At 40.3% G+C, this 27,355-nt stretch overlaps 1 protein-coding gene across 2 annotated transcripts in view; it reads left to right on the plus strand.

Annotated features, from left to right (window-relative positions):
• LOC122549769 (cytochrome P450 4V2-like) overlaps window positions 1–27,355 on the plus strand; it is a 58,030-nt gene that overhangs the window by 17,273 nt on the left and 13,402 nt on the right. Inside the window, exons 3-9 of one of the 2 annotated variants that reach the window (XM_043689768.1) lie at window positions 1,812–1,897; window positions 6,403–6,593; window positions 9,856–9,925; window positions 11,361–11,487; window positions 13,246–13,434; window positions 17,759–17,861; window positions 21,543–21,677. In XM_043689768.1, the coding sequence (XP_043545703.1) occupies window positions 1,812–1,897; window positions 6,403–6,593; window positions 9,856–9,925; window positions 11,361–11,487; window positions 13,246–13,434; window positions 17,759–17,861; window positions 21,543–21,677 (901 nt within the window). The remainder of the gene's footprint in view (window positions 1–1,811; window positions 1,898–6,402; window positions 6,594–9,855; window positions 9,926–11,360; window positions 11,488–13,245; window positions 13,435–17,758; window positions 17,862–21,542; window positions 21,678–27,355) is intronic. The other variant, XM_043689779.1, reaches the window with a different exon arrangement.

Here is a 27,355-nt window from a genome sequence, read left to right on the forward strand (position 1 = left end):
ATCAATCGTCCAGTTAGTTCTACCCACTTCCTTAACAGGAAGTGAGAGGGCTGCATAGCTTTGAATTGGTCTGTCACTTGAAGAATGACTTAGCTCTGTTTATGGCATGTTACTAGATTTGTTTGAACGTATCCTGTTTAATGCAGTGATAATGCTAGAAAACACGAGGAGAGAATGTTATCAGAGTGGCAAATGGATTAGATGGCAGCATTTTCCTGTCAATATTGTCCTGGACTGATGCATCAACAACAGGTAGGTCAGTGAGATTGTGTATCCTCAGCTCCTGTTGAGATTCATTCTGGAAACTGTCTTTCAGGCTTTGGCCAGCTCAGTCAGCATTTGTGAGGTTGAGCCAGTTTTGGTGACTGAGCATTACTGCCTCCCATCCAGAAAACATTCTGTGGTTTTATTACTCTCACTGGGTCTTCCCAATGACGTTCAACACTGTTGAGAACGTCTTCGTCAATTAGAGTCATATAGCATAGAAACACACCCTTTGGGACAAGTCATCTATTCTGTCCAGATTTCCTAAATTGAACTAGTCCCATTTGCCTGCCTTTAGCCCATATCCCTCTACAATTTTTTTCCTATCCCTTTAACTGTCCAAAAGTCTTTTAAATGTTGTGTTTGTACCAGCCTCTAGAAGCTCATTCCATATACACAGTTCTCTGTGAGAAAATGTTGCCCTCAGGTCCCTTTTGAATCTTTTCCCCCTCACCTTAAACCTATGCCCTCTAGTTTCCTATACCTGGGGAAGAGACCTTGGATATTCACCTTACCTGTGACCCTCATGACCTTAAACCTCTATAAGGTGACCCCTCAGTCTCAGCTCCAAGGGAAACCAGTCCCAGACTACCAACCTCTGCTTATAACTAAAACCTTCTAGTTTTGGATCATCCTTGTAAATCTTTTTTTCATGTCCTTTCCGTTTAGTAACATCCTCTGTACAGCAGGGTGACCAGTATTATATGCCATTCTCCAAATGTGGCCTTATCAATGTCTTGTACAGCCATAATGTGATGTCCCAACTCCTGTATTCATTGGACTGCATGCCAAACATTGCCTTACCATCCTGTTTACCTGTGATGCTACTTTCAAGGAACTATGTACCTGCATCCCCAGGTCTCTTTGTTCAACAAAACACCCCAGGGCCCGACCATTAACTGTATAAGTCCTGCTAAAACTCAAAACCTCACATTTATCTGAATTAAACTCCATTTGTCATTCCTCAGTCCATTGGCCTAGTTGATCAAGATACCATTGGACTCTTTGATAATCACCTTTGCTGTCCACTATACCAGCAATGTCGGTATCATCTGCAAACTTACTGACCATGCCTCCTACATTCTTATCAAAATCGTTTCTATAACTTCTGAACAACAGTGGACCCAGCACCAATTCTTGAGATACACTGCTGGTCACAGGCCTCCAGTCTGAACAACAACCCTCTACCACCACCCTCTCTCTTACTATCCAGCCAATTTTGAGTCTAGTTGGCTAGTTCTCCTTGGATTCCACACGATCTAACTTAACTAGTGTACCATGCGGAGCCTTGTTGGAAACCTCACTAAAGTTTGAGTGATGATGCTGTGCAATAGTTTTTTTGATCATGTTTGATCTGGGTTTCATTCTGAGTTACCCAAAGTGTAATGTTGATAAGAACTGTTTTTTTTTTACCTATTTTGAACTGCTGTATTAGAATATGGCAGTAGCTTATGATTTCTGTTTTATAAGCACATAGATATTTATTGAAATTCTGTTACAAATACTCTCACACTGTTCACAATTTGTGTCATCTTGTAATCCTATAGGTCATATTGAGCAGTTCCAAGCACCTTGATAAGTCCTATGCATACAAGTTTCTTCACCCTTGGCTTGGTACAGGACTATTGACAAGGTATTATTTGTTCATTCACGTGTAAACTTGTATCGAAGATTATATTATCTGAATAGTTCTCTGCAGTGTTGATGTAGGTAACAAAGAGACCCTTATTCATAACATCAAAATTATTATACAAGAAGCAGCTTTTTCATATTAACAACTGTCATCTTCTATGTAGCTATGTCCTGTGACACAATAGTATAGTACTGTAGCAAGAGGGCAGCATATTACTGAAGTAAGTTTAAATTTTATTAACTGGGTAATCAGTGTTTTTTGTTACGTCTCTTCTCTTTCGGTCCCTCTGTTAATCTTGATATTATTCAGTAGAAGTAAAACCGGGATCTTGTTGCCTAACATTCTGTTTTGTTCTCAATGTCTCCTCCTGAAGAACCACTGAGTTTTGTTGACCAGGCTGTGATGATATTTGTGAGGTGGGGAATTGTCCCTCAATTACTGCTCTGATAATTCATTGCAAAAAGGTTCTGCAGCTGCCTGCATTTATTCTGGCATGTCTGGCATCCTTAATAAATGTCATTAGTTTCAGTCAGACCCCATTAAATCTTACCATTTGTAGTTAAAGCTAGGTATCAGTTGTTATTTGGCAAAACGTTACTATGTTTGGGATCTAACATTCAAAGAACTATTTTTCACCACAACAAGGAAGTAGATTCATCCATCCCATTGAACATGCCAATTAAATTATTGCACTCCAAACTAAATAATTCCAAGATTCAATGGCTCCTTTTAATCAGACTACTTAGAGCAAGCATTTTTAAAGTGATCTCAGTTTGAATACAATACAATACTTTGCTCACAAAATAACTATTTAAGTGGCACATATGCAAATTTGGAAGCAAGTGTACCGTAGTTGTGCTTGTATCTAGAAATATGTTCTATTCCTTTTCACCTCGTGTAGGAACATGGCAATATAGCAGATGAGAATTTAAGTTGGAGTTTTCCGAAGGGTTGAAATGGACTCTGTGACAGCTGAGTATGCATTGGAGAAAGTGAATTTAAATCTGATTTCTCACATTATGGAAACATTTTAGCAACTTGTCATTTTGATTCCCTGGGAATTAATACAATTAATAATTATGCAACCAGAAGAGTTTGGTGTGCCTGCCTTCTCATTGAATACAGATACAGTCTGAAGTTTGAATTTGTAAAACGGCTGCGATCAATTCAGTTGCCTGTTCCTAATCTCTGCTGGTTTGTTTTTGAAGTTAATGAAACTCGGAAGAAAGTAATATCCATTAATTAAATGTGTATTGTATGGTTCACACCTTACACAAAGTTTCTTGCCATGAAGTAAATGTAGTTTGGAACTGAGATTGATTATTAGGGCCATTCTTCAAACAACCGTGGAGTTCATTGATCGACGTGCTTTTCTTATATTAAAAATTAAATATTTACTTCCTTAACACACTCACATCTGTTTGCACAAGTACAAAGTGTCAGCAAAACTGGATTAATTTTATTGGTTTGATTCTTTTAGATTATATATGGTATAATGTTGTAAATTTCTGTATTGTATAATTACGAGCTAAATTGAGCTGAAAGTTCACCTTTTTTTTTATTAATTAACAAACATACCAAAGATAATGCAATGTGTGTGTCTCTGTTAATTGCCGTGTTTAATAACCGCTTTCTCCATCTGAAGGCCTTCCTTTTATGCTATAGTATGGGAATCTTTCCCATTCAGGTTAAATTATCCATGTTGCTTTTTATTCATTTTATGGCATGTGGGTGACACTAACAAGGCCAGATTTTATAACTCATTTCCAATTGCTGTTAAGGAGGTGGTGTAAGTTACTGTCTTAAATACAACTGAGGAGCTTCAGACACAAGTTATAGGTCAGCCATGTTGTTGCTCTGGAGTCAGGTGTTGTGGAAGGATGATGGACTATCTTCCTTTAAATGAATTAACCTTATGGTCAGCATTACTGATACTTTTTTTTTTTCTATATATATACTTAATTTTATTTAAATTCCATGATTAGAACTTATCTTTACTTCAGACCTTTCTCGATGTCTGGATCAGCAGCTGTACACCACTAAACCTCTATTTTAATTTGGTGTAATTATAGAAATAAGGCAGGTTTGACAGCACAGTATCCGGGATTGAAGGCTAAGGAGGTTGCAAATAAATTGAGAATCCATCTGCACGTGCTTCCAACATGTGCCAATGGTAGCCAATAAGAGCCAGAGAGATTCTAATTGGCCATTTGTTTGAGAGGAAGTTGCAGCCTCTACAATGTGCATGCCACATCAGAGTCTTCCTGAATAGTCTTTATCACGCCACGCTTAAAAAAAAAGTTACTTAAGTTTTTGATACCAATATCAAACTTATATCTGAGCATGCACGAAATACTAAATTAATGTGGTGAGACAACATATTGTAATACCATTTCTCTGATAAGACCTAAGGAAAGTATCAAATTCCAACTGCGTTGTTCAATTCAATTGCTTTTGTTCTTGAAAAGAAATTAATTGAAAAAGATTGAGACAGTTCAATTGAGATTATATTTCCTTGAAAGGAGAAGTAATAGAAGGATTGCTGGGAAAGAATAGGAGATAGAGGTGAAACTTAACTGGATTAACCAGGCAAATACTATAACTGAAGGAGTTGGTCAAAGGCTGGGTATTTAGTGGTGAGTTAAGTAATTGCTGACTTCCTAGAACCTTTTCACCATCTCTGGGGCACAAATTCAGGTGATTTGTCTGAATAAGTGCACCACACTCTAAGCTCAAGAGCTTGATTGCTATTTATCCACCATTTTACACATTCCGGTCCTCCACCACCACTGTGTTGTGGCAACAGTGTATCCCAATGACAGACTCACTAGGCCTTCTTTGACAATACCTTTTTAAAGCTATAATCTTTATTATCTAGATGATGAGGGCAGGAGAATTCCAAACTACCAAATTCCTCACTGAGTCTCACTCTATTCTAATTTGTAACTATATTGCTGTTCCATCATCATTTCTATATTTACATCATGGAGCTCTGCCTCCCTAGCACCAAGAAGGATACTTGAGAACTAGGAACAGGCCATTGAGCCCCTCAAACCTGCTCTGCCATTCAATAAGATCAAGGCTGATCTAAGCACATAAGGGGAAGTAATGCCTCTCGGTATAATCACTAGGCTATTAATTCAGGTCACGTCCTGAGGATTCAAATCATGATTCAAATCCTGCCCTGCCAGAAAGTAGAATGTGACTTCAACAAAAACTTAGCATGAAAGTTAAGGAAAAAATCCACCTGGCTAACTATTTTCCTTTAGGAAAGGAAATCAGTACTTACTTAGTCTGGCCTATGTGTGATGCAGACCCACAGCAATATGACTGACTCTTCTTCGAGTTTGACTTCGAGTTGCTGCTAGAACAGTGTCTATTAATTATTGTTCTTTTATTACACTGGAATTTGCATGTTTTGCTCTTCTCATGCACTTTATGTTGCTCTTTGTATGATCATGTAGTTTGTGCTGTCAATGAGCACCTCTGTCCTGGAGGAACACTGTCTCATTTTTTACTGTCTCAGTTGCATATGGTAGAAATGACAAATAAGCTACTCTCTACTCTAACTGCCTTCTGGCCAATTGGGGATGGGCAGTAAATTCTGGCCGAGCCAGCAATATCCACATCTCTGTACAGAGGAACCTCAATTATCTGAACGATATGGGCAGGCATTGTTTCCTTCGGATAATCAGTTTTACCTTAAACCAGGGGAACCATTCTGTTCTAATGCTGTGCACTACCGGAGAATTTGTTTAAATCTTTAATTTTAATGTATTGAGTGCAAGAGGGCATATCTCACATGATAAACAAAATTAATGTATTATAACACGAGAAGATGTTTTAAAAGTGCAGCAGTAGTTAGCATACAAGGAGTGGTGAAGACAACATTAAACAAGGTCCCAAACAGCTTCTATGATCGCAAGAGCATTTGTCAGTTTTCAACAACTCCGTCTCGCGATAGAAAGACAAAAGCACCACCTCACACATGCGTTTATGTTCTTGGCCATTTTTGTTCATGAACTGCCCGCTAAAGTGACAGGAATACTGTAAAACACTTACTTTTGCAAAGGGCTCTGTAACAACCCTTCTATAAAAAATTCCAGTCGCTGGTGCTTGAGCTGCTTGTGGTTATTTGTCTTTGCCAGCATTTTCGCATGTTCTTCAGTACAGGTAAATCGATTACACTTGACTATTTGATGCAATGTTTTTGTGGGACCATGAAATCTTTGGATAATCCGAAATTCGGATAATCAAGGTTTCTCTGTAAATGAATTTAAAAAACATTTAAATTCTTGATTAACCTTCAATATTCTGCTTTAAATAATCACCCTGGCCAATACGTAAGTTTGAGGAGCAGCAGATACTTGGAATTAATATTTTCTATCACAGTTTATGATCGGAGATTGGTATTGACCCTTTATGGGTGCTTTATTAAAATGCACTGAAGTAATGTCTTCAAAAATGTAGAACTAATACTTTCTCCTCTTTGCTTTGCTTTGCAGCACAGGAAATAAATGGCGTGCAAGGAGGAAGTTAATAACCCCAACATTTCATTTCACAATTCTGATGGAATTTCTGGAGGTTATGAATGAACAGGCCAGTATATTACTGGAAAAATGGGAGAAGAAAGTGGGAAAGGGACCTTTTAACTGCTTCAGTGATGTCACTCTTTGTGCTTTGGACATCATTTGTGGTGAGTTTGCACAGATTGTTAAAATGGGAGCAGATATAAAAAGGGTCAGAGTTAACAGCTCAGCAGAAGAGTATTTAGTCTATTGTCAATGCTGCTCCTTTACTAGGGCAATTTAAAATGTTGCCTTTTCCCTCCATATCAATGTATCTTGTTTCACATATCCATTTTTTTTCTTTTAAAAAGATGATGCAGTGGTCTCTGCTTCAAGCATTCACAGTTGAGTTGAATTGAATTGAATTTATTGTCACGTGTACTGAAGCACAATGAAAAGCTTTGCAACTGCTGTATGAAATATTTTTTTCCCAGTATACTTTTCTCGTGCTTTAGCAATAACTTTTAAATTGATGGCTACTGATGAATCATATTCAAGGATTTTTTTTTTGCCTATTCTTTCAAAGTCCTTAAGGATTTTACAATTCCATGTCCTTATCATCTTCTCTGTTTGAGTAGGAATATATTGTTTTATATACCTAAAACTTCCCTTCCTTGACATCTTAAAAAGGTAGCATCAGACAGAATATACCCTTTTGACCCATCATGTCAGTACCACCAAAAATATGTTGCTACCTGTACCAATCCCACTTTCCAGTAGTAACTTGGAATGTTTTGACGCTTCAAGTGCTAATTCAAGTACCTGTTTAAAGGTTGTGAGGTTTCCTTCCTTATCTTCCTAGGCAGTGCATTCCAGGATTGGATGACTGCTAATGTAGCACAGCAAAGATTTTATTAACTGTCATCTATAGGAATGTGCCAGTTGACCAAATATCCTGGTTGATCGAGAGATCCACGTAATCAATGTTAAAACACACGCTAAGTAATAGAAGTGCAATACAGGTTGTACTTTATTTCCAGCATAAATCACTTAAATAGTAATGTAACTTTGCCTTAAATAAAACTTACCATCAGAGAGCCTTCTCAGTCATGCTCTCAACTGACTATTGTCTTTGTGATCTCTGAGCAAACCTCTGGTATTTCAAATATATAATATTTGCTGGTTTATAGAGATCACAGTTCATAAGGTGCTGGTTAAAACAAAGTTTTGCTGTATCTTTATTTAAAACCAGCAGAAAAAAAGGATAACTCTAGACATGTTAGCTTAATATCTGTTATTGAGGAAAATGTTTGAGTCTTTTAATAGACCTAGTAGCAGAGCATTTAGAAATACATAACTTAATTAATCAGAGTCCATATGACTTCACAAAGGGGAAATTATGCTTAACAAATTTATTGGAATTCTTTGAGAAAATCATAAACTGGGTAGCTAAAGAGAATGCTGTGGATATCATTTATTTGGATTTTCATTTGATAAAGTACCACGCAATAGACTAAAGAGTCCATGGTTTTAGAGGTAGTATATTATCATAGATGGAATATTGGCTAACAGAACACAGTTGGGATTGGGGGTGGGGGTGGTCAGTTTCAAGATGGCAACCTGTAACTAGAGGAGTGCCACGGGTATCCGTGCTGGAGCTACAGTTATTTACCTTTGTATGTTATTGACTTGAATTCGGAAAATGGATTTACTATAACTAGTTTGCAGGTGACACGAAAACAAGTTGGAAGGCAATTAATGAAGGTGATCAAGTTTCGAGGGGGATCTAGACTAGTTACATGAATGGGCATAAACTTGGCACGGGGATTATAATGTTGGAAAATGTGTGGCTATGCACTTTAGCAGGAGGAATAGAGGAACTGAGCATTATTTAAATGGAGAGAGACTGCAGAAAACTACATTACAGAAGGATTTGGAAGTCCACATGCGTGAATCACAGTACGAGTTCTGAAGGTAATATGGAAGCAAAGGGAATAGAGTTTAGAAGTAGAGAAGTCTTGCTAAAACTATACAGTTTTGGGTCCTTTGTCTATGAAAAAATATACTGGCAATGGGGGCAGTCCAGAGGAGGTTCACTAGATGGTGTCTGGGCATGGAAGGATTTTCTTGAGAGATTGAGTTAGTTGGATTTGTGCTCATTGAAACTTAGAAAGAGAGACGACCTTCTTGAAACATACAAGATTCTCAGGGGATGTGATAAGTTAGATGTGGAAATGTTGTTTCCCCTTTATTGGAGAGTTTAGGACCAAAGAGCATAATTACTTTCACATTCTTAAGTCCAACATGAGAAGGAGTTTCTTCTGGTATTGAATCTGTGGAATTCTTTACTGCAGTGGGCTTTAGTGGCTGACTCATTTAAGTATATTCAAGGCTGAGATAAACCTCATTGATTAGTGGAGCAAATCATTAAATGAGCTTTCTCTGCTCCCACATCTTATTGTCTTGCTAGAACAGCTCTGGACGTACTTTTAAATGCTATATACTACATTAACAAAGTTTTATAGATAATCACACTGACAATGTACTTTGAGGAATAATGTAACTTACTCACTGTTACTTGTAGCTACACCTCAACCTCATGACTGTGTCATATAGTTCATATTTTTGCAGATGCTCCTCCATGTATGCTCAGAGTAATGTGTGAATTATTGAGTCAGTGCATTGAACACTAAATTTTGCCAAAACCACAATTTGTGGGGGATTTGGGGGCAGATCTTCAGGGCAACAGATTCTCTGCTCCCACCAGAGAGGGAGCTCCCCAAATAAAGTTCCTATCAACCGCTTGAAAAGCTCGTCAGCAAATTAGAAGTCTTCATACTGAAGTCTTTTAGTGCCAGTAGCTGTTGGCCAATCTGAGGGTGGTAGCTATGAGCTCCGAGAAGACTTCACTTGAGTCTCAGGGTTTGGATACTTAAATGGTGAGAAGATAAATGGTTTTCTTTCTGGTCTTGAGGTGGGTTTGCAGGGAGGAAGGAATTGGGTGGCTGCAGATTGAAACAAATGGAAGATGCCCCTCCCTACTAGGCTGCCCTGCCAAACAACCGACCACTTTTCTTGCATGCTCAGAATACAGGACATTGACCAGCGGAAAGATGAGGCCATTAACTGGTTGTTGATGGACAACTCCAGGCCCTGATTTTGGGGCCGAGTTCAAGGTTACTGAAGGGCCTTGTTTTCCAGCATTTAATTGCTTCGGTGTCTAAAAGGAATACAGTATTCTGCCAGGGCAACTTGACCAATAACTGACCTTTCTCACCACCTCTAGAGAAGGGGTAAGCCTATCCATTGTGATGATATATTTGCTTTGCTTTTGATGCTATTTGTTTTCAGTGCTCATAAAGGTAAGCTCATTTGTAAATTCCTAATGTTAAGGTTAATTGATTTGATCAGCACAAATATCCAACTTACCTTTTGGACTTTCCATTCTAGAAACTGCTATGGATAAGGGAGTCTCTGCTCAGAATAACAGTGACTCGGAATATATTCGTGCAATTTATAAGTGAGTTCCTTGTGTTTCCTGAATAGTTTTTCTGCATTTTCTTGTAATGTTTCTAATATGAAGTAGAAGGTATTCCTTTGTGACACCAGTCAATTCTCCCAAATGGATTGTGACAGGATAAACCATAAATTCCTGTCATTCGTGTTAGTTAATAAAATTTTAAAATCACTTTTAACTTAAGCTTTTGAAGTTTCCAACGTAAGTGACAGTTTGAGACCAAAATTCCTCATCCCAGGTTAAGAAGAAAATGAAGAATAAGGTGTCAGGCATTGGTGATTAGTACAGTGTCGATGGCGAAATTTGTTGCTACTTTTCCTTTCTATCCTCCACAGCTATTAGCTGTTAATACACCAGACTCTTTCAGGAAACACCAATTTTTAACTCCCTACTGCCATACCAAAAGCAGTTAAATTGTTTGGTGACTTTCCCATCAAATTGTTTGCCTTACCTCTGAGTTTGCAAACTGGAATGCAGTGTATGAGGAAAAAAAAATGAACCTTGCACAATGCTGAAGGAGAAGTCTGTATCACCAAACATGACGTACATTGAGGAGAACAGGGTCCGGTGACATCAGGCCAAGTGAGTGCAATGCAAAGCCAATGCCTCCATCCTTCACTCCGACAGTGACTTTTTAATGTGGTGTTCTCAATCAATTATGCAAACCTGAGACCTGGCCTAATGTCATATATGAGACAATGTCGAACTAGGTTATGAGATGTCTTGCATGTAGTTATTGCAATTATTCTCCATTCCTGTTAGGTGGCAGGCTGCCTTCTTGACCACTTGCTGTCTGTGATATTCAAACAATGGTGTTAAGTAGGTAACATTGGGATTTTCACCCAGTATCTATTAAAGAAAATGCAGTGTGTTGTACTATATGACTTGAAGAAGAAATGATAGAGTTCTCACGACTTTGCTAGTTGTGATGGAGGTTTTTGAAGATCTAAGCAAGCAGAGTGAGTTATAGTGCATACTGTAGCCAAAGTAATGAAGAGTGTGGCAATAATCTTCCTTGCGATTTGGAGGCGGGCAGAAGGAGGTTATTAAGCAAGCTGGCTGTTCTGTCTTGGATGCATTTTGATTTTTGTTTTGTTAACTGTGACCACTGCAGCCATTCGGGTGGATTTTCCAAGAGAACTTTGCCCTTTAAAGGGCAACAAAGCCTGGAAAAGATGGGTGAGACAAACACTGAACCCTTACCCTGCAGCTGTAGCCACCGTGTTAGTGATTTGGAGAGGCTTTTGCTCTGCACTAATGTTGCTCAATTGAAGCTGTGTTTGTGTCAAAGATGAGCATTGCCCAGTGCCCAACTGCTTCTCAGCCGAGCTTGAATGTTGTTTAAATTGTTTGTAAAACAAAATGTCTCATTTCACATTGTGAAGAGAGGATCTTGAATAAACTGTAGTAAGGAAGATGATAATTTCTCTTTGCTTAGGTTGAGTGATTTGATCCACCGCAGACAGAAAATGCCTTGGTTTTGGCCTGACTTCCTGTTCAACATGTTCGGTGAAGGAAAGGAACATGACAAAGCCCTCAAAATTCTGCATGCCTTCACTGAAAAGGTAGACTGATGGTCAAACTGTTTTGCTGTAAAAGAAATTATGCAAAATGTTGAAAACCAGCAAGTGAGAGAGTATCTGTGGAAAGGGCAAAGGTTGTAACATATTGAGTCTAAAGGCTGAAGTATATTACGGGTAAGGACAAGTTAGATAATTGCTGGTCTGTAATATATTTCAGTTTTAATAATGGGTTTGCTCTGCTCAAGTCCTAAAGGACATTGCTACTAGACTGGTGTACAGCAGGTGGTGAAGGAACCAACGTGAGAGAAAAGCACACAAGCAGACCTCGCTAACTGCTGACTTTGCTACCTGGGGATCCATGTACCGACTCCATCTTTCTTTTATTTTCCCCCATTGTCCTCAGTAAACCAGTTGTATAGTCCTTTACAGCAGATTTTGTTGCTTGTGGGAAGTCTGTGTGTATTAGACACTCCCAACAGCATGATGGCTCAGAGGTTAGCATGCTGCCTCAAGGTGCCAGGGATCCGGGTTCAATTCCAGCCTTGGGCATCTGTGCAAACTCCACACAGACGTTCTCCCCGTGTCTGCGTGGCTTTCCTCCAGGTGCTCCGGTTTCCTCCCACGGTCCAAAGATGTGCAGGTTAGGGGAATTGGCCGTGCCAAATTACCTGTAGTGTTCGGGAACGTGTACACTAGGTACATTAGTTAGGGGAAATAAATATAGAGTAATCGGTATAGAGGAATGGTTCTGGGTGGGATATTCTTCAGAGGGTCAGTGTGGACTTGTAGCCAAATGGCCTGTTTTCACACTGCAGGGATTCTAATTAAATTAAACCCACCATCCCCAATCTGCTGATGGATCTGTCCATGACAGTAATACTAGGAGCAACCACTTCACATTCTGGGATGCCTATTGTCGTCTTCTGTGGCACTACCACTGCCCTGAATGAAATAGATTTCAGTCAGATCCCTGACTGCAAGACTCGACACTGCTGCTTGGACAAGCATTTAATGCCCATCTCTAATTTCTTCTGAAGCTAACAGAGCCACCAATGTTTGAGTTAAATGTTGCATGAAATAAGTGTGATATCTGTAAGAAGTGCACACTGTAACAAGACAGCATTGTGTGAATTGCTCACATTGCTATCCTGAGCTGTTGCTGTCGATAACTCTAACTCTAAAGTTTGTCAAGAATGAAGTGTTTGTGTTTTCAATGAGTGGATTGCTCTGACAGCAGTAGAGAATGGGCTCCGGATCTGTCAGTGTGTGGATTGTCTGGTCCTGTATTTTCAAGTGTGTATGTGGGGCCTAGTAGAACAGGGAGACAGTCAAAATGGCCAAGTGCCTCCTGCGAGGGATCTGACATTGCTGGGTGAAGAATGCTGGGATCTGTAGACTTGGTCAATAAATTACCTGGGTGTCTAATAGCTGCTGGCAGAGCAACAGAAAAACAGTCCAAGTCCAGGGTTGAGACAACTACAGTTCTAATCTATTCTAATCACTTGGTAAAGGGCGAGAGTGAGGATTGCAGATGCTGGAGATTAGAGTCAAGATTAGATTGGTGCTGAAAAACCACAGCAGGTCAGGCAGCATCCAAGGAACAGAAAAATCGATGTTTCGGGCAAAGGCCCTTCATCAGGAAGGGCCTTTGCCCGAAACATCGATTTTTCTTTTTTTATTTATTTATTTTTTCTTTTCCTGTTCCTTGAATGCTGCCTGACCTGCTGTGCTTTTCCAGCACCACTCTAATCTAATCACTTGGTAAGTCTAATTTTGAAAGAATTCATTTGCTTTTATTAGGTGATTATGGAGCGGTCTCGTAAAATGGAAACCTCTGAAGAATGTAGTCATTCTGATTCAGATTCTGAATCGCGGAGGAAGAAGAAGCGTAAAGCATTTCTTGACCTGATTCTCAGCGCAACAGATGAAGATGGAAAGAGACTGAGTCAGCAGGACATTCGGGAAGAAGTGGACACATTCATGTTTGAGGTGAAATAATATTCAGAGTAGTACACAGAAGTTTTCTATTTCCGCTGAATCATAGGATCAAATAATCATTGTAAAAGGTTGAAATTATTGTTAGCTCATGAGCCATTAAAATATATGGATGGTATTCTTAAACTGCGGTATAAAACTAATTATGACAGGATGGTTTGTGCCTCTGTTGAATTAGTGAATGATGTCATTTAATTTATCTGGTTTGCGTGGCGACTTCAGAGTTAAGAGTTGGGCACATTGCTGTGTTTCACGTGCCGGGCCATTCTAGGTAAGGATGGCAATTTCCTTCCCTAAAATTAGCCAGTTGTGTATTTATGACCACCAACAAGAGTTACGTTGTCAGCATTAGACTAGCTTGTGATTCTAGATCTTACTGAATTCGCATTTCGCTGGCTACTGTGGTGGGATTTTTAATCCATGCCCCAGAGCATTCGTGTGGAATTCTGCATTACTAATATACCATTGCTTTCCATGCTTTTCTGTGACCTTGATTCTTTCAGACAGTGTCTGAAACTGACTGATTACGCAACTTTGCCAAAATTCATTCTATAAATAGTGGATCAGTCCTAGTTAGTTCATCTGATTATTCTGAGCAGAAGAAGCACATTACTCTGGTAAATGTGGGCTCAGGTGGAGGTTGGGTGTTGAAGGAGACCCCTAACCTGGCAGCTCTGATTTGTATTAATGTCTTTATTTCATCTTTAGTTTGTGTGTATGTGTCTCTCCCTCATTCTCAGATAACTACAAATCTGTTGCTTTTTATTAACACAAAATACGGATGAAACCAGGTGGAGGCTTTTAGCTTGTTGTCAGAATTCAACACACTTGGTTTTTCTCAAAAGAATTCTATTCAGGAAGAGGAAAGCCATGCTGTCTTTCTGTTTGTTTCCCTATCTCTAATTGTGCATATTTTTTCATTTCTACATTATATTCCCCTAAATGCAAGCAATTAGAATGTTTGCAATTACTAGTAATTTTAAAACTTTAGCTAATAATTAGCAGCTTTCAATGTTGAACTTTTTAAAAATAGATCTCCAAATTAGAATGAAGACAAAAAAAAAGTCAAGATATAATTGAGATTCAGGGGTGCAAAAGAGGCAGCAGCTGATTGGATATCCTTTAAGTGTTCCGAAATGTTTTCTTTCCAAAGTACTTCAGCATCAATTGGTCACATGACAAGCAGTAGAACAAACTTGAATATTTGTTCTGAATTAAAACAATTGCATGTTCTTCTCTTATTGATGGTCTAAAGGTCATCTGTTAAAGCATTTAATAATTACAACAGAGTGCTATTGTAGACATGTTCTAAATTAAATTAGAATGGTTACAGTTGGATTAAAGAAAATGGACTAGAAGTAATCCATTTTGCCATTATTTTACAACAGCGGTTGCAAAGTTACTATAGAGTGGCCTAGTGTTGGAAATATGCAGAAGATCAAATGACCTCTTTTAGACAGAGAATTTTCAAGTTGATCACTTTTCATCATAATCCAAAAATTATAATTAAGAAAACCTTGGTTTAAATTCTAATTCAAAACAAGCCATATTGCAGTTTCACAAGAACTTGTATAGTTTTGTGTTTGGTTATGTGGCAGCATTGATTAACACTATGATATAGTGACCAGGAGAAAGTGAGGACTGCAAATGCTGGAGATCAGAATCGAAAAGTGTGGTCCTGGAAAAGCGCAGCAGGTCAGGCAGCATCCAAGGGGCAGGAGAGCCCACCTTTTGGGCATAAGCCCTTCATCATACCTGATGAAGGGCTTATGCCCAAAACGTCAACTTTCCTGGCTTCTTGAATGTTGCCTGACCTGCTGTGCTTTTCCAACATCACACTTTTTTGACATTGTGGTATAGTGATAATGTCACCGGACTAGTCCTGAAATTCAGGCTAATGTCCAAGGGACATGGACTGATGGATTTAAAATTCAGTTAATAAAGTTGGACTTAAAAGCTAGTGTTGGCAATATGACCACAAAGCTAGCATTGTTGTGAAAGCCCATCTGATTCTTTAATCTTTTTAGGGAAGGAAATCTGCCATCCTTACCTGATCTGGCCTGCAACTGACCCCAGACCCACAGTAATGATGTTGATTCTTAACTAACTAATTAAATGGCCTAGTAAGTCACCTAAGTCTAGGTCAATTGGGGATGTGCAATAAGTGTTGACTTTGCCATTTATGCCCACATCCTATGAAAGAATAAAGGAAAAATAATTCTGTAGGGTATTACTGTATATAGTTAGGTGTATGTACCACATCTGGATTCTTCAAATAGACGTAGATTTAGATCATGAGAGATTTGGTTAGTTCTGAGTTAATTGCAAGTCTACTTCTACGAGAAAACTCTTGTAAAAGAGTAGAAAGGACTGATTCACCATAGTAAACCCATGTTCAGTATGACTGTACAAAAGCAAAAAACTGATAATGGTGAAAATCTGAAGAAGAATTCTATCAGATTGGTTGTCGGACCTGCTGAGTTTCTCCAGCATCCTGTTTTTATTTCAGTATTACCGAGTATTAAGAGAGAGTTCCATCTAGTGGTTATTTATTGTGTGCTAACTTTGATAAGTGGTTTCTTTTTTTTTCCCTTTTGTGAATGTTGTTAGTTTTCAAACCATGATTTTATTATTTGCTGTTTCAAAGTATAACATAGTGATCTCTACTTTTGCAGTCTTGATATTGTAGCTTAGCAGCAAGATCCATTCATTACATAAATAAGAATCCGCCAGCTGTACTAAAAGGCTTGCTATCTCCTTCTGCTTCAAACTAATTGGAGATGAAGAAAACCTTGGAGTTAAAAAGACCCATAGATAAGTGTTCGCCCTCCTATTATGTGCATTTCTGACATTCATTCTCTTTTTTTTTTTCCCCCTCGCTTCCTTTGTTCCTTTCCTTACTTTAACACTTTTCTCTAACTTTATCTTTTCTGTTTTTTTTGTGTGCTGTCCTGGTTCTGATGCTGGTTCAGGAAGGTGGATGAAATTAAATTAGATTAGACTAGATTCCCCACAGTGTGGAAACAGGCCCTTCGGCCCAACCAGTCCACACCGACCCTCCGAAGAGTTACCCACCCAGAACCATTTCCCTCCAACTGATGCACCTAACACTATGGGCAATTTAGCGTGGCCAATTCACCAGACCTGCACATCTTTGGACTGTGGGAGGAAACCGGAGCACCCGGAGGAAACCCATGCAGACACTGGGAGAATGTGCAAACTCCACACAGCCAGTCACCTGAGGCTGGAATTGAACCTGGGACCCTGGTGCTGTGAGGCATCAATGCTAACGACTGCGCCACTGTGCCACCCCAATTTTGTTTTAATGAAGATTTTTCCATTGTCTTTTATAAACCATAATCTATCTGTCTATAACATTTTATAAGCAGTTTCTTTTAAAACTTCAATTTATCCTATATTAGATTAGATTCCCTACAGTATGGAAACAGGCCCTTCGGCCCAACAAGTCCACACTGACCCTCCAAAGAGTAAGCCACCCATTGGGTATAGGACTTTCCTCGGTCCTATACTTGCCTCTGACTAATGTATCTAACACTGTGGGCAATTTAGAATGGCCATTTTAGAATGGCCATTTTAGAATGACCTGCACATCTTTTGGATTGTGGGAGGAAACCGGAGCACCTGGAGGAAACTCACGCAGACACGGGGAGACTGTGCAAACATCACACAGGCAATCGCCCAAGGTGGGAATTGAACCCAGGTCCTTGGTACTGTGAGGCAGCAGTGCTAACCATTGAGCCAGCATGCTGCCTGTAAATATATACGTTCTTGAATAATTGTGTTTCCGTTTAACTGTAGGGGACAAAATAGGGAAGAGTATTTTTAGGTTTGCTAATAAGGATAGAATCCCTATAGGGACAAGTTGTTATTTAAGGGCTTAAAGGTTTTGGTTATATTTGTAAAGTAAAATCAATTAATATAAGAGTCCAAAGTTAAAAATCACAACACCAGGTTGTAGTCCAACAGGTTTATTTGAAAGCACTAGCTTTTGGAGCACTGCTCCAACAACCTGACGAAGGAGGAGCGCTCCGAAAGCTAGTGCTTCCAAATAAACCTGTTGGACTGTAACCTGGTGTTGTGTGATTTTTTTTTTTTTAAATGTTGTACACCCCAGTCCAGTACCAGCATCTCCAAATTATAAGAGGTCAGTTTAAGTATTGGCTCCAGTGTTTCATCTCAACAATGTTGAGTTTGTTTGAATTATGATGATAACACATTGGATCCAGCCAACTGAAAAATCAGAAAGTATAAAGGTGTATAGATTTTGAAAAACCATTGCTTTTGACTTTTCCAACAGGGGCATGATACCACAGCATCTGCAATAAACTGGACACTTTACCTCTTGGGAACCCATCCCAACATACAGAAGAAAGTTCACGAAGAGCTGGATGATGTTTTTGGTAAGGTTATGAGCACTTCAGTCCCAACATGTACTTCCCCAAAGTACTGAAAGATTCTATGCATCTTGGCATTGTAAACATTTAAAACTTTGATGCATTTGTAGTTGATTCCACATGATGGCAAGTAATGAACGAAGGTACTAGGTCTAGTGATATTGAATCATCGAGATGTACAGCATGGAACCAGTCTAACTATCCATGATGACCAGGTATCCAAAATTAATCTAGTCCCATTTGCCAGCATTTGGCCTGAATTCCTCCTAAATCCTTCCTATTCACATACCCATCCAAGTGCCTTTTTAAATGTTGTAATTGTACCAGCTTCCATCACTTCTGCTGGCAGCTCATGCCATACATTCACCACCTGCTGCGTATCAAAGCTGCCCTTTAGGTCCCTGTTAAATGTTTCCCTTTTGGACTCCCCTACCCTGGAGAAAAGACCTTGACTATTCACCTATCCGTGCCCCTCATGATTTTATAAACCTCTATAAGGTCACCCCTCAGCCACTGATGCTCCAGGGAAAATACCCCTAGCCTATTCAGCCTCTCCCTATATCCCAAACCTCCAAACTGGCAACATCTTTTGTGAATCTTTTCTAAACCCTTTCAGTATCCCACCTGTAATACCAAAGACTTGTGGTCCAGAACTAGTTGTGCTGCTATGCAGCTTGCTCCATTACAATCACAACACTGTCATTAGGTGAACAACTTGGAAGATTGCTCAGGTATGTCTTGTTTACAAGGAGTAGGACAATCTGAGCCCCATCAGTTTATTTTCAATCCTCAGAAAAGTGATGTGTAAAGAGTGTTGTCAGGCTGAACTTAGGGAAAAAAAAACTCAAGATGGGTTTTTGCTGCTTGTCTCATTTCATGTAGGTTCCAAAAATGTATGAAAGAGATGAATTCTTGATTTCCAGAAAGCCCCTGTGGAAGGGTAGGTATGAGGGTATTCAGTTGCTCATGAACAGTTGAGGCCCTTAAATAACAAACCACCTTTTTGGTCTACTGTTCTTTGAAGGCTACAGCCACCTCCCGCAATAGTGTCTACAAGTCTGGCCTTGTCACGACTTGGACTTGCCTGCTTGGGGCTGTATGTCTGCTCCTGCTTCAAGTAGTAGTCATCACTCCCTGTGGCACTTTGGCTTGATTAAGTAGCATCTTTTGTGAGGTAGGACATCACAGCTGAAACCAGTTCAAGGCCCAATGGCCATTGAGAGACTGCAGGCTCAGGTGGTCAAGTGTGGGCAGGCTCAATCAGGAATTTTACATCAGGAACCCTACCATCTGTGTAAAAGAGAGAAAACAAACTACAATGTGTTACCGATGTTTCTGCTTGTTGTATCTAAGCATACTCCAAGGTGCTCACTTTTACCCTGTCCTATTCCTCATATTGTTTGTTGACCACTTCATATTCAGATGTGGCTCAGCTCGCTGAGGCTAAGAATGGGCAGCTGACCTGATGTCCGTTTTCCACCAACTGGATTACTTTTAAAATTATCACATGCTTGGGGGAAAACCTGTGTTAGTAGAAACATTGACCCCTAAGGTATTTCAAGGTAAAGCTAGTGAGAGAGGATTCAGTCATCCTTAATGATTTCTTTCTGCAGAGGGTTTGAAGCTTATCTTTCCCATGCAGGTTTGGACACAGGAGTTGCCCACTAACAACTGAGAGATTACTGGCATTGGATGAAACAATAACAACTTATTTATATTCGACCTTTTAACATAATGGAATGTATTTTGTGGGACTGTTCTGAAACCTAGTTTGGGACTCGGCTTCATAAGGAGATATTAGGTCAGTTTACCAAAGCTTGGACAAAGAGATTATCAGGACTGTCTCAAAGGTGGAAGATGAGTAGGAGAGTTGTAGAGAGTCTGCTCCAGAGGTTTGGGTTGAGACCATAAGACATAGGAGCAGAAATTAGGCCAATCAGCCCATCTAATTTGCTCTACCATTCAATCGTGGCTGATAAGATTCTCATCCCCATTCTCTTACTTTCTCCCTTTAACCCTTTATACTCAAGAACTTATCTATCTCTGTCTAAAAGGTACTTAATGACCTGGTCTCCACAGCCTTCTGTGGCAATGATTTCCATAGATTCACCACTCTCTGGCTGGAGAAGTTTCTCCTCATCTCTGTTCTAAAAGGTCTACTTTTTATTTGTGGGACCGTTCTCAAGAACCTCCTCTGAACACACTCCAGGGCTAGTACATCCTCCCTGAGATATGGGGCCCAAAACTGTGCACAATACTCCAAATGTGGTCTGACCAGAGCCTTATAGAGTCTCGGAAGTACAGCCCTGCTTTTATATCCGAGTCCTCGAAATAAATACCATCATTGTATTTGCCTTCCTAACTGCTGACTCAACCTGCAAGTTTACCTTAAGGGAATCCTGGACTAGAACTCCCAAGTCTCTTTGCACTTCAGACTTCTGAATTTTCTCCCCATTTAGAAAATTGTCTTCCTACCAAAGTGCATGACCTCACACTTTCCCACATTGTACTCCATCTGCCACTTCTTTGCCCACATTCCTAACCTGTCCAAATCCTATTGCAGCCTTTCCGCCTCCTCAATGCTACCTGTCACTCTACCTATATTTGTATCATCTGCAAACATAGTCAGAATGCCCTCAGTTCCTTCATCTGGATCGTTAATGTATAAAGTGAAAAGTTGTGATCGCAACATTGAACCTTGTGGAACACCACTTGTCACTGGCTGCCATCCTGAGAAGGACCCTTTTTATCCCACTCTCTGCTTTTTGCCAGGCAGCCAAGCTTCTATCCCAGTTAGCACCTTGCCTCTGACACCATGGGCCCTTATCTTACTCAGCAGCCTCCACTGTGGCACCTTGTCAAGGGCCGCCTTGAAGTCCAGGTAGATTACATCCATTGGCTGTCCTTGGTTTAACATGCTAGTAACTTCCTCAAAGAATTCTAGCAGATTTCAGGCATGATCTCCCCTTGATGAAACCATGCTGACTACTGAAGGCACAGCCACCAATGGTAGAGCAGTTACAGTTGGGCATGCACAAAAGGTCAGAGTTGAGGAGCACTGATATCTTGTAGGGTATGGGTGTGACAGCGAATACAGAGAGGAAGGGGTGCAGTCATGTTCGATTTCAAAATGCAGACATGAATTTGAAAGTCAAGCCCTTGCTTTCTGTCAGAACTAATCGAGGTTACAGCCTGACACACATTTCAAGAGAAGTTGCAAATGGAAAAATGAAGTGAAATAATGTCAAGGATGATCCAAGTAATGAAAGAGCTGTAAAGTCCCATCAGGAATGGTTAGAATAGGAAGCATTATGAAAGAGTGGAGCAACTTCAGGAAGAATGTAAGAAAAGAAGGCAGGACGGTTTTTACAATCTTGAAACATCTTGTACAAAATCAATACAATTACTTTAGGGTAATTATAATGGACTCATGATTAAAAATAAATGTGGAATAGTCGAAGGACAATAATAACTTGCTAAACTATGATAGAAAGTGAGGATCTGAGCTGACCAATTTGCATGACTTTTTGAGAATGTCATCTCCCACTTCCTCCTGCCTCTTCCCCTTCCTTCTCTCCCCATGCAAACCTTTCTCTCCTTCCCAAAAGCCAGATTCTGCTGAAAATATTTCCTTAAATTGTATTTTCTGCAAATGCGGATTTTGATTTTAATATTCTTTTTCATCAGGTAGGTCCGATCGTCATGTTACAATGGAAGATCTGAAGCAGCTCCAGTTTCTGCAGTGTGTTATTAAGGAATCTCTGCGCTTATTCCCTCCTGTTCCGATTTTTGGACGCACTCTGCTTGAGGACTGCTATATTGGTAGGTGCAGCAGTTTATTTTCCTTTACTTTTTGAGTCTTGGAAAGCACATGCAATTTACATGTTTTTCATACCATTCAACAACTCCAGAAATTCAGAAGTGGCCTTCCTTTCTTTGCAATATGGCAAGAGTGTTACATTGAATTAATTCGAATATGCAGCAGAGAAAAAAGGCTCTGAACCCAAACAAGCAATGATGTTACTGCGCTTATGTTCCACTGTGACCCTCTTCCCATCTTTCCTTGTGTATCTTTATCAGCTGAACTGCCTATCCCCTTCTCCCTTATAATAAACCAGCTCCTCTTCGGTTCATTCACTCCTTGCAATAGCAAGTTCTTCATTCTGCCATTGTCTACATTAAGATGTTTCTTTTGAGTGCCTTACTTGATTTCTTGGTAGCTAGATTGATGGCTTGCTTCTGCTGTTCTTCATAACAGGAAATACCTTTTCTCTAAAACTGCTTTATCAAAACTTTCCGTAAATTTAACAACTCTTATTAGGATACTTCATAAGGGATCCAGTAGTTAATACTTGGTTAACTCAGCCTAATTTCATGCTTGGAAATAATTTTTGCAGTTATTGTAATGCCTTGATATTATTTCTCTGATATACCATACAGAATTATATCATTATCCAGCGGCTGGGATGGTTAAAATTCAATATGTCAACTACATAAGTTCTCTGCAGTACTATTCCTTAAGAAAAGAATCTCAACAAGTGTAACCCCACTGCTTTATTGCATTTGTTTCAGATTTATTAATGTGTGTCTCATGTTCTAGTTTTTACAGTACATGATCCATTAGCTCCCCTATAACCCATCTTGAAAATTTGGAATTTAAGAATTTTTTTATTCCCTTGTGGGCCACGGGCTGTGCTGGCTGGCCAGCATTGATTACCCATCCCTAATTATCGTTGAGGATGGTGATGACCTGCCGCCTTGTACTACGGCTGTCCGTGTATTGTGGGTAGTCCCACAGTGCTGTTGGAGAAGGGGGAAATTCTAGTAATTGTTGATTTTAGGGGTGGGAGGGGTATGTTTGTGATCACAGTTACCTAATATAGGCAGTTGACAATTTGTCACAGCTCTATGCATTCTTTAACTATCAGACAATTATTACAATTTGTGATGGTTCACTGATACCAGAGGACAAGCAGGTTGTTTGCATGGAATGCATTGTCCTTGTTAGAATTGTGAAGATGGCATCTTACTGTCCAGCTGAAATGTTAGGGAACTCTTCCCTGCATCTTCCACCTGGAGAAGACAGCTGTCTGAGCACTATACTCCGGGTTGCCAAAGAGAACTCCCTCTGCCCCTGAGCACTTGTTGTATCCTGTTTCTAGCAGAGGTAGCTTATCCTAATTCCTTTTGACCAGCGGCCATGGGACAGCTACTTCTGACATTGGATGATTGTTGTCTCCCTTCCCATCTCCATTTGAAGGTTAGCTTATGTTCCTTCAAAGAACAAAGCCAACTTGCTTTTGAAACTGATACACTGATAACAGGGCGAAAGTGAGGACTGCAAATGCTGGAGATTCCTGATGAAGGGCTTTTGCCCGAAATGTCATTTCTCCTGCTCCTCTGGTGCTGCTTGACCTGCTGTGCTTTTCCAGCACTACACTGATAACAGGGTACATTTAGCACCAGATGAATTGTTGGTGCTGGTTCAATACACATTTTGCGACCTCCATGTTTCTCGCAATTTATCCTTTTTTCCCATGTTTGAATTTTGGAAAGTTGCTAAATGAAATCATTGAAATCGCATATTACACAGTAAAGGTTAGATTAGATTAGATTCCCTACAGTGTGGAAACAGGCCCTTCAGCCCAACCAGTCCACACCAACCCTTTTCAAGAAGGGTAATCTTTTCAAGAAGGATAATAGGGAAATCCCTGGCAATTACAGACCAGTCAGTCTCACGTCTGTGGTCAGCAAAGTTTTGGAAAGAATTCTAAGGGAAAGGATTTATGACTATTTGGCAAAGCATAGTGTGATTAAAGTCAGTCAGCATGGCTTTGAGAGGGGCAGGTCATGCCTCACAGATCTTATTGAGTTCTTTGAGGAGGTGTCAAGACAGGTTGACGACGATCGAGCCGTGGATGTGGTGTATATGGACATCAGCAAGGCATTTGATAAGGTTCCCCATAGTAGGCTCATTCATAAAAATCAGGAAGTATGGGATACAGGGAGATGTGGCTATCTGGATTCAGAATTAGCTGGCTGACAGAAGGCAGAGAGTGGTTGTAGATGGAAAGTAGTCTGCCTGGAAGACAGTGTTGAGTGGTGTCCCACAGGGCTCTGTTCTTGGGCCTCTGCTCTTTGTAGTTTTTATAAATGACTTGGATGAGGAGGTTGAGGTGTGGGTTAGTAAATTTGCAGATGACACAAAGGTTGGAGGTGTCGTCGATAGTATAGAGGGCTAATGCAGGCTGCAGTGCGACATAGACAGGATGCAGAGCTGGGCTGAGAAATGCAGATGGAGTTCAACCTGGATAAATGCGAAGTGATGCATTTTGGAAGGTTGAACTCGAATGCTGAATATAGGATTAAAGACAAGATTCTTGGCAGTGTGGACGAACAGAGGGATCTGGGTGTGCAAGTGCATAGATCCTTCAAAGTTGCCACCCAAGTGGATAGGGTTGTTAAGAAAGCATATGGTGTTTTGGCTTTCATTAACAGAGGTATCAAATTTAAGAACTGCAAGGTTTTGCTGCAGCTCTACAAGACCCTGGTGAGACCACACTTGGAATATTGTGTCCAGTTCTGGTCGCCCTACTACAGGAAAGATAGAGGCTTTGGAGAGGGTGCAAAGAAGGTTTACCAGAATGCTGCCTGGACTGGAGGGCTTGCCTTATGAAGAAAGGTTGAATAAGCTCAGACTTTTCTCTCTCTGGAGAGAAGGAGGAAGTGAGGAGACCTGATCGAGGCATACAAAATAATGAGAGGAATAGATAGAGTCAATAGCCAGAGACACTTCCCCAGGGCAGTATTGACTGGTACGAGAAGCCATAGTTTGAATATATTAGGAGGAAGGTATAAAGGAGACATCAGAGGTAGGTTCTTTACGCAGAGAGTTGTGGAATGCGTTGCCAGCTGTGGTGGTGGAAGCAGTGTCATTGGGGACATTAATGCGACTGCTGAACATGCACAAGGATAGCAATGAGCTGAGGAGTGCGTAGGTTAAGTTACTATAATTTACATTAGGATCAAGTCTCGGCACAACATCATGGGCCTAAGGGCCTGTTCTGTGCTGTACTTTTCTATGTTCTATGTACCCTCCGAAGAATAACCCACCCAGACCCATTTCTCTGAGTAATGCACCTAATGGTATGGGCAATTTAGCATGGCCAATTCACCTGCATATAGTCATAGAGATGGAAACAGACCCTTCAGTCCAACCCATCCATGCTGACCAGATAACCCAACCCAATCTAGCCCCATCTGCCAGCACCCGGCCCATATCCCTCCAAACCCTTCCAATTCATATACCCATCCAAATGCCTCTTAAATGTTGCAATTGTACTAGCCTCCACCACTTTCTCTGGCAGCTCATTCCATACATGTACCACCCTGTGTGTGAAAATGTTGCCCCTTAAGTCTCTCTCATATCTTTCCCTGCTCACCCTAAACCTATGCCCTCTAGTTCTGGACTCCCCCACCCCAGGTAAAAGACTACCTATTTACCCTATCCATGCCCCTCATAATTTTGTAAACCTCTAAGGTCACCCCTCAGCCCCTGATACTCCATGGAAAACAGCCCCAGCCTATTCAGCCTCTCCCTATGGCTCAAATCCTCCAACCCTGGCAACATCCTTGTAAATATTTTCTGAACCCTTCCAAGTTTCACAACAGATTGTGGGAGGAAACCCACACAGACACTGGGAAAATATGGAAACTCGACACAGACAGTCGCCCGAGGCTGGATTTGAACCTGGGACCCTGGTACTATGAGACAGCGGTACTGTGAGACAGCAGTGCTGACCACTGAGCCACTGTGCCACACAAGGAAGTTTATAAAGGCCTTCAATTTCCAACATAATAGACGGAATTCGTATTGGTCTTACCAAATACTTTACACTTGCTCAGTCTCATTTTATCAAATTAATATTATCAATTTTTTGCCAATACTGCAAGTTTGTTTTATTGTCATCCTGTAGCCCTCTTTGTTGTACTGAAATGCATGCAGTATACAAAACAAGGTAAATGAGTTTGTAGTGCAGATTGATATTGGCAGATGCGATGTTGTGGATCTCACGGAGACATAGCTACAGAGGATGAAGGTTAGGAACCAAATATACAAGGATACACATCCTATCAAAAGGGTAGGGAGATGGGGGTTGGGTTTGACTTGTTTGGTAGAAATGAAATTAAATCGATTGCAAGAACTGATACAGTTGGAAGATGTAGAATCTGTGTGGGCAGAGTTGAGGAACTTCAAAGGAAAAAAATACCCTGATGGGATTTATACACAGAACTCCTAGCAGTCGTCAGGATATGGCGAAGAAAATATATTAGGAGGTAGAAAAGGCATGTAGGAAATGCAGTATGACAATAACCTTGGGGTGGGGGATTCAATATACAGATGGACTGGGAAAATCAGATTGGTAACCGATCTCAAGAAAATGCAATAATGGAATGTCTGTGAGATTGTTTTTGGACCAGCTTGTGGTAGACCCCAATAGAGAACAGGAAATTCTGGATTTGGTGATGAGTAATGAGACCGACTTGATAAGGGAGCTTAGGGGGGCAGTGACCATAATATGATAGAATTCACCCTGCAGTTGGAGAGGGAGAAGCTGGAATCAGATGTAACTGTTTTACAATTGAGTAAAGGTAATTATAAAGACATGAGGGAGGAGCTGGTCAGAGTTGATTGGAAGGGTAGCCTAGCAGGGAAGATGGTGGAGCAGTAATGGCAGGAATTTCCAACGTTAATTCAGGAGACACAGCAGAAATTAATTCCAAGAAAGAAGATACATAAGAGGAGGATGAGGTAACAATGGATGCCAAAAGATAAGTCAGGGACAGTGTAAAAGCAAAATATAAGGGTAAGCTAGCTAGTAATATAAAAGAAGATTGCAAGAATTCGCTGGAGAAATAGAAATGGGGAATGAAGAAATGTCAAAGGAACTGAATAGATACTTTGTATCAGTTTGCACAGTGGAAGATACCACCAGTGGACTGAACTTCAAGCGGGTTTGGGGACAGAGGTGAGTGTAATAGCCATCAATAAGAAGGTGGTACTGGGGAAGCTGAAAACTCAAAGTGTATAAATCACCCAGGCAAGATGGACTACATCCTAGAATTGTAAAAAAGATAGCTGAGGAGATTATAGAGGCATTGGTGGTGATCTTTCAGGAATCACTGGAGTCAGGGAGAGTCCCAAAGGACTGTAAAATGGCTAATGTAACACGCCTGTTTTAGGAAAGAGAGAGGCAGAAGACAGGAAGCGAGAGACAGGTTAGCCTGACCTTCAATGTTGGTAAAGTTTTAGAGTCCATTATTAAAGATCAAATTGCAGAGCACTTGGTTTAAACAAAAGGCTGAGTCAACACTCTTTCATCATGGGGAGATTGTGCCTGTCGAATTTATTAGAATTCATTTGAGGAGGTAACAAGCAAGATAAAGAAGGGAGAGCCAGTGGAAGTGATCTATTTAAATTCCAGAACGTGTTTGACAAG

This window comes from Chiloscyllium plagiosum, chromosome 1 (assembly GCF_004010195.1).
Source record: "Chiloscyllium plagiosum isolate BGI_BamShark_2017 chromosome 1, ASM401019v2, whole genome shotgun sequence".
Taxonomy (NCBI): Eukaryota; Metazoa; Chordata; class Chondrichthyes; order Orectolobiformes; family Hemiscylliidae; genus Chiloscyllium; species Chiloscyllium plagiosum.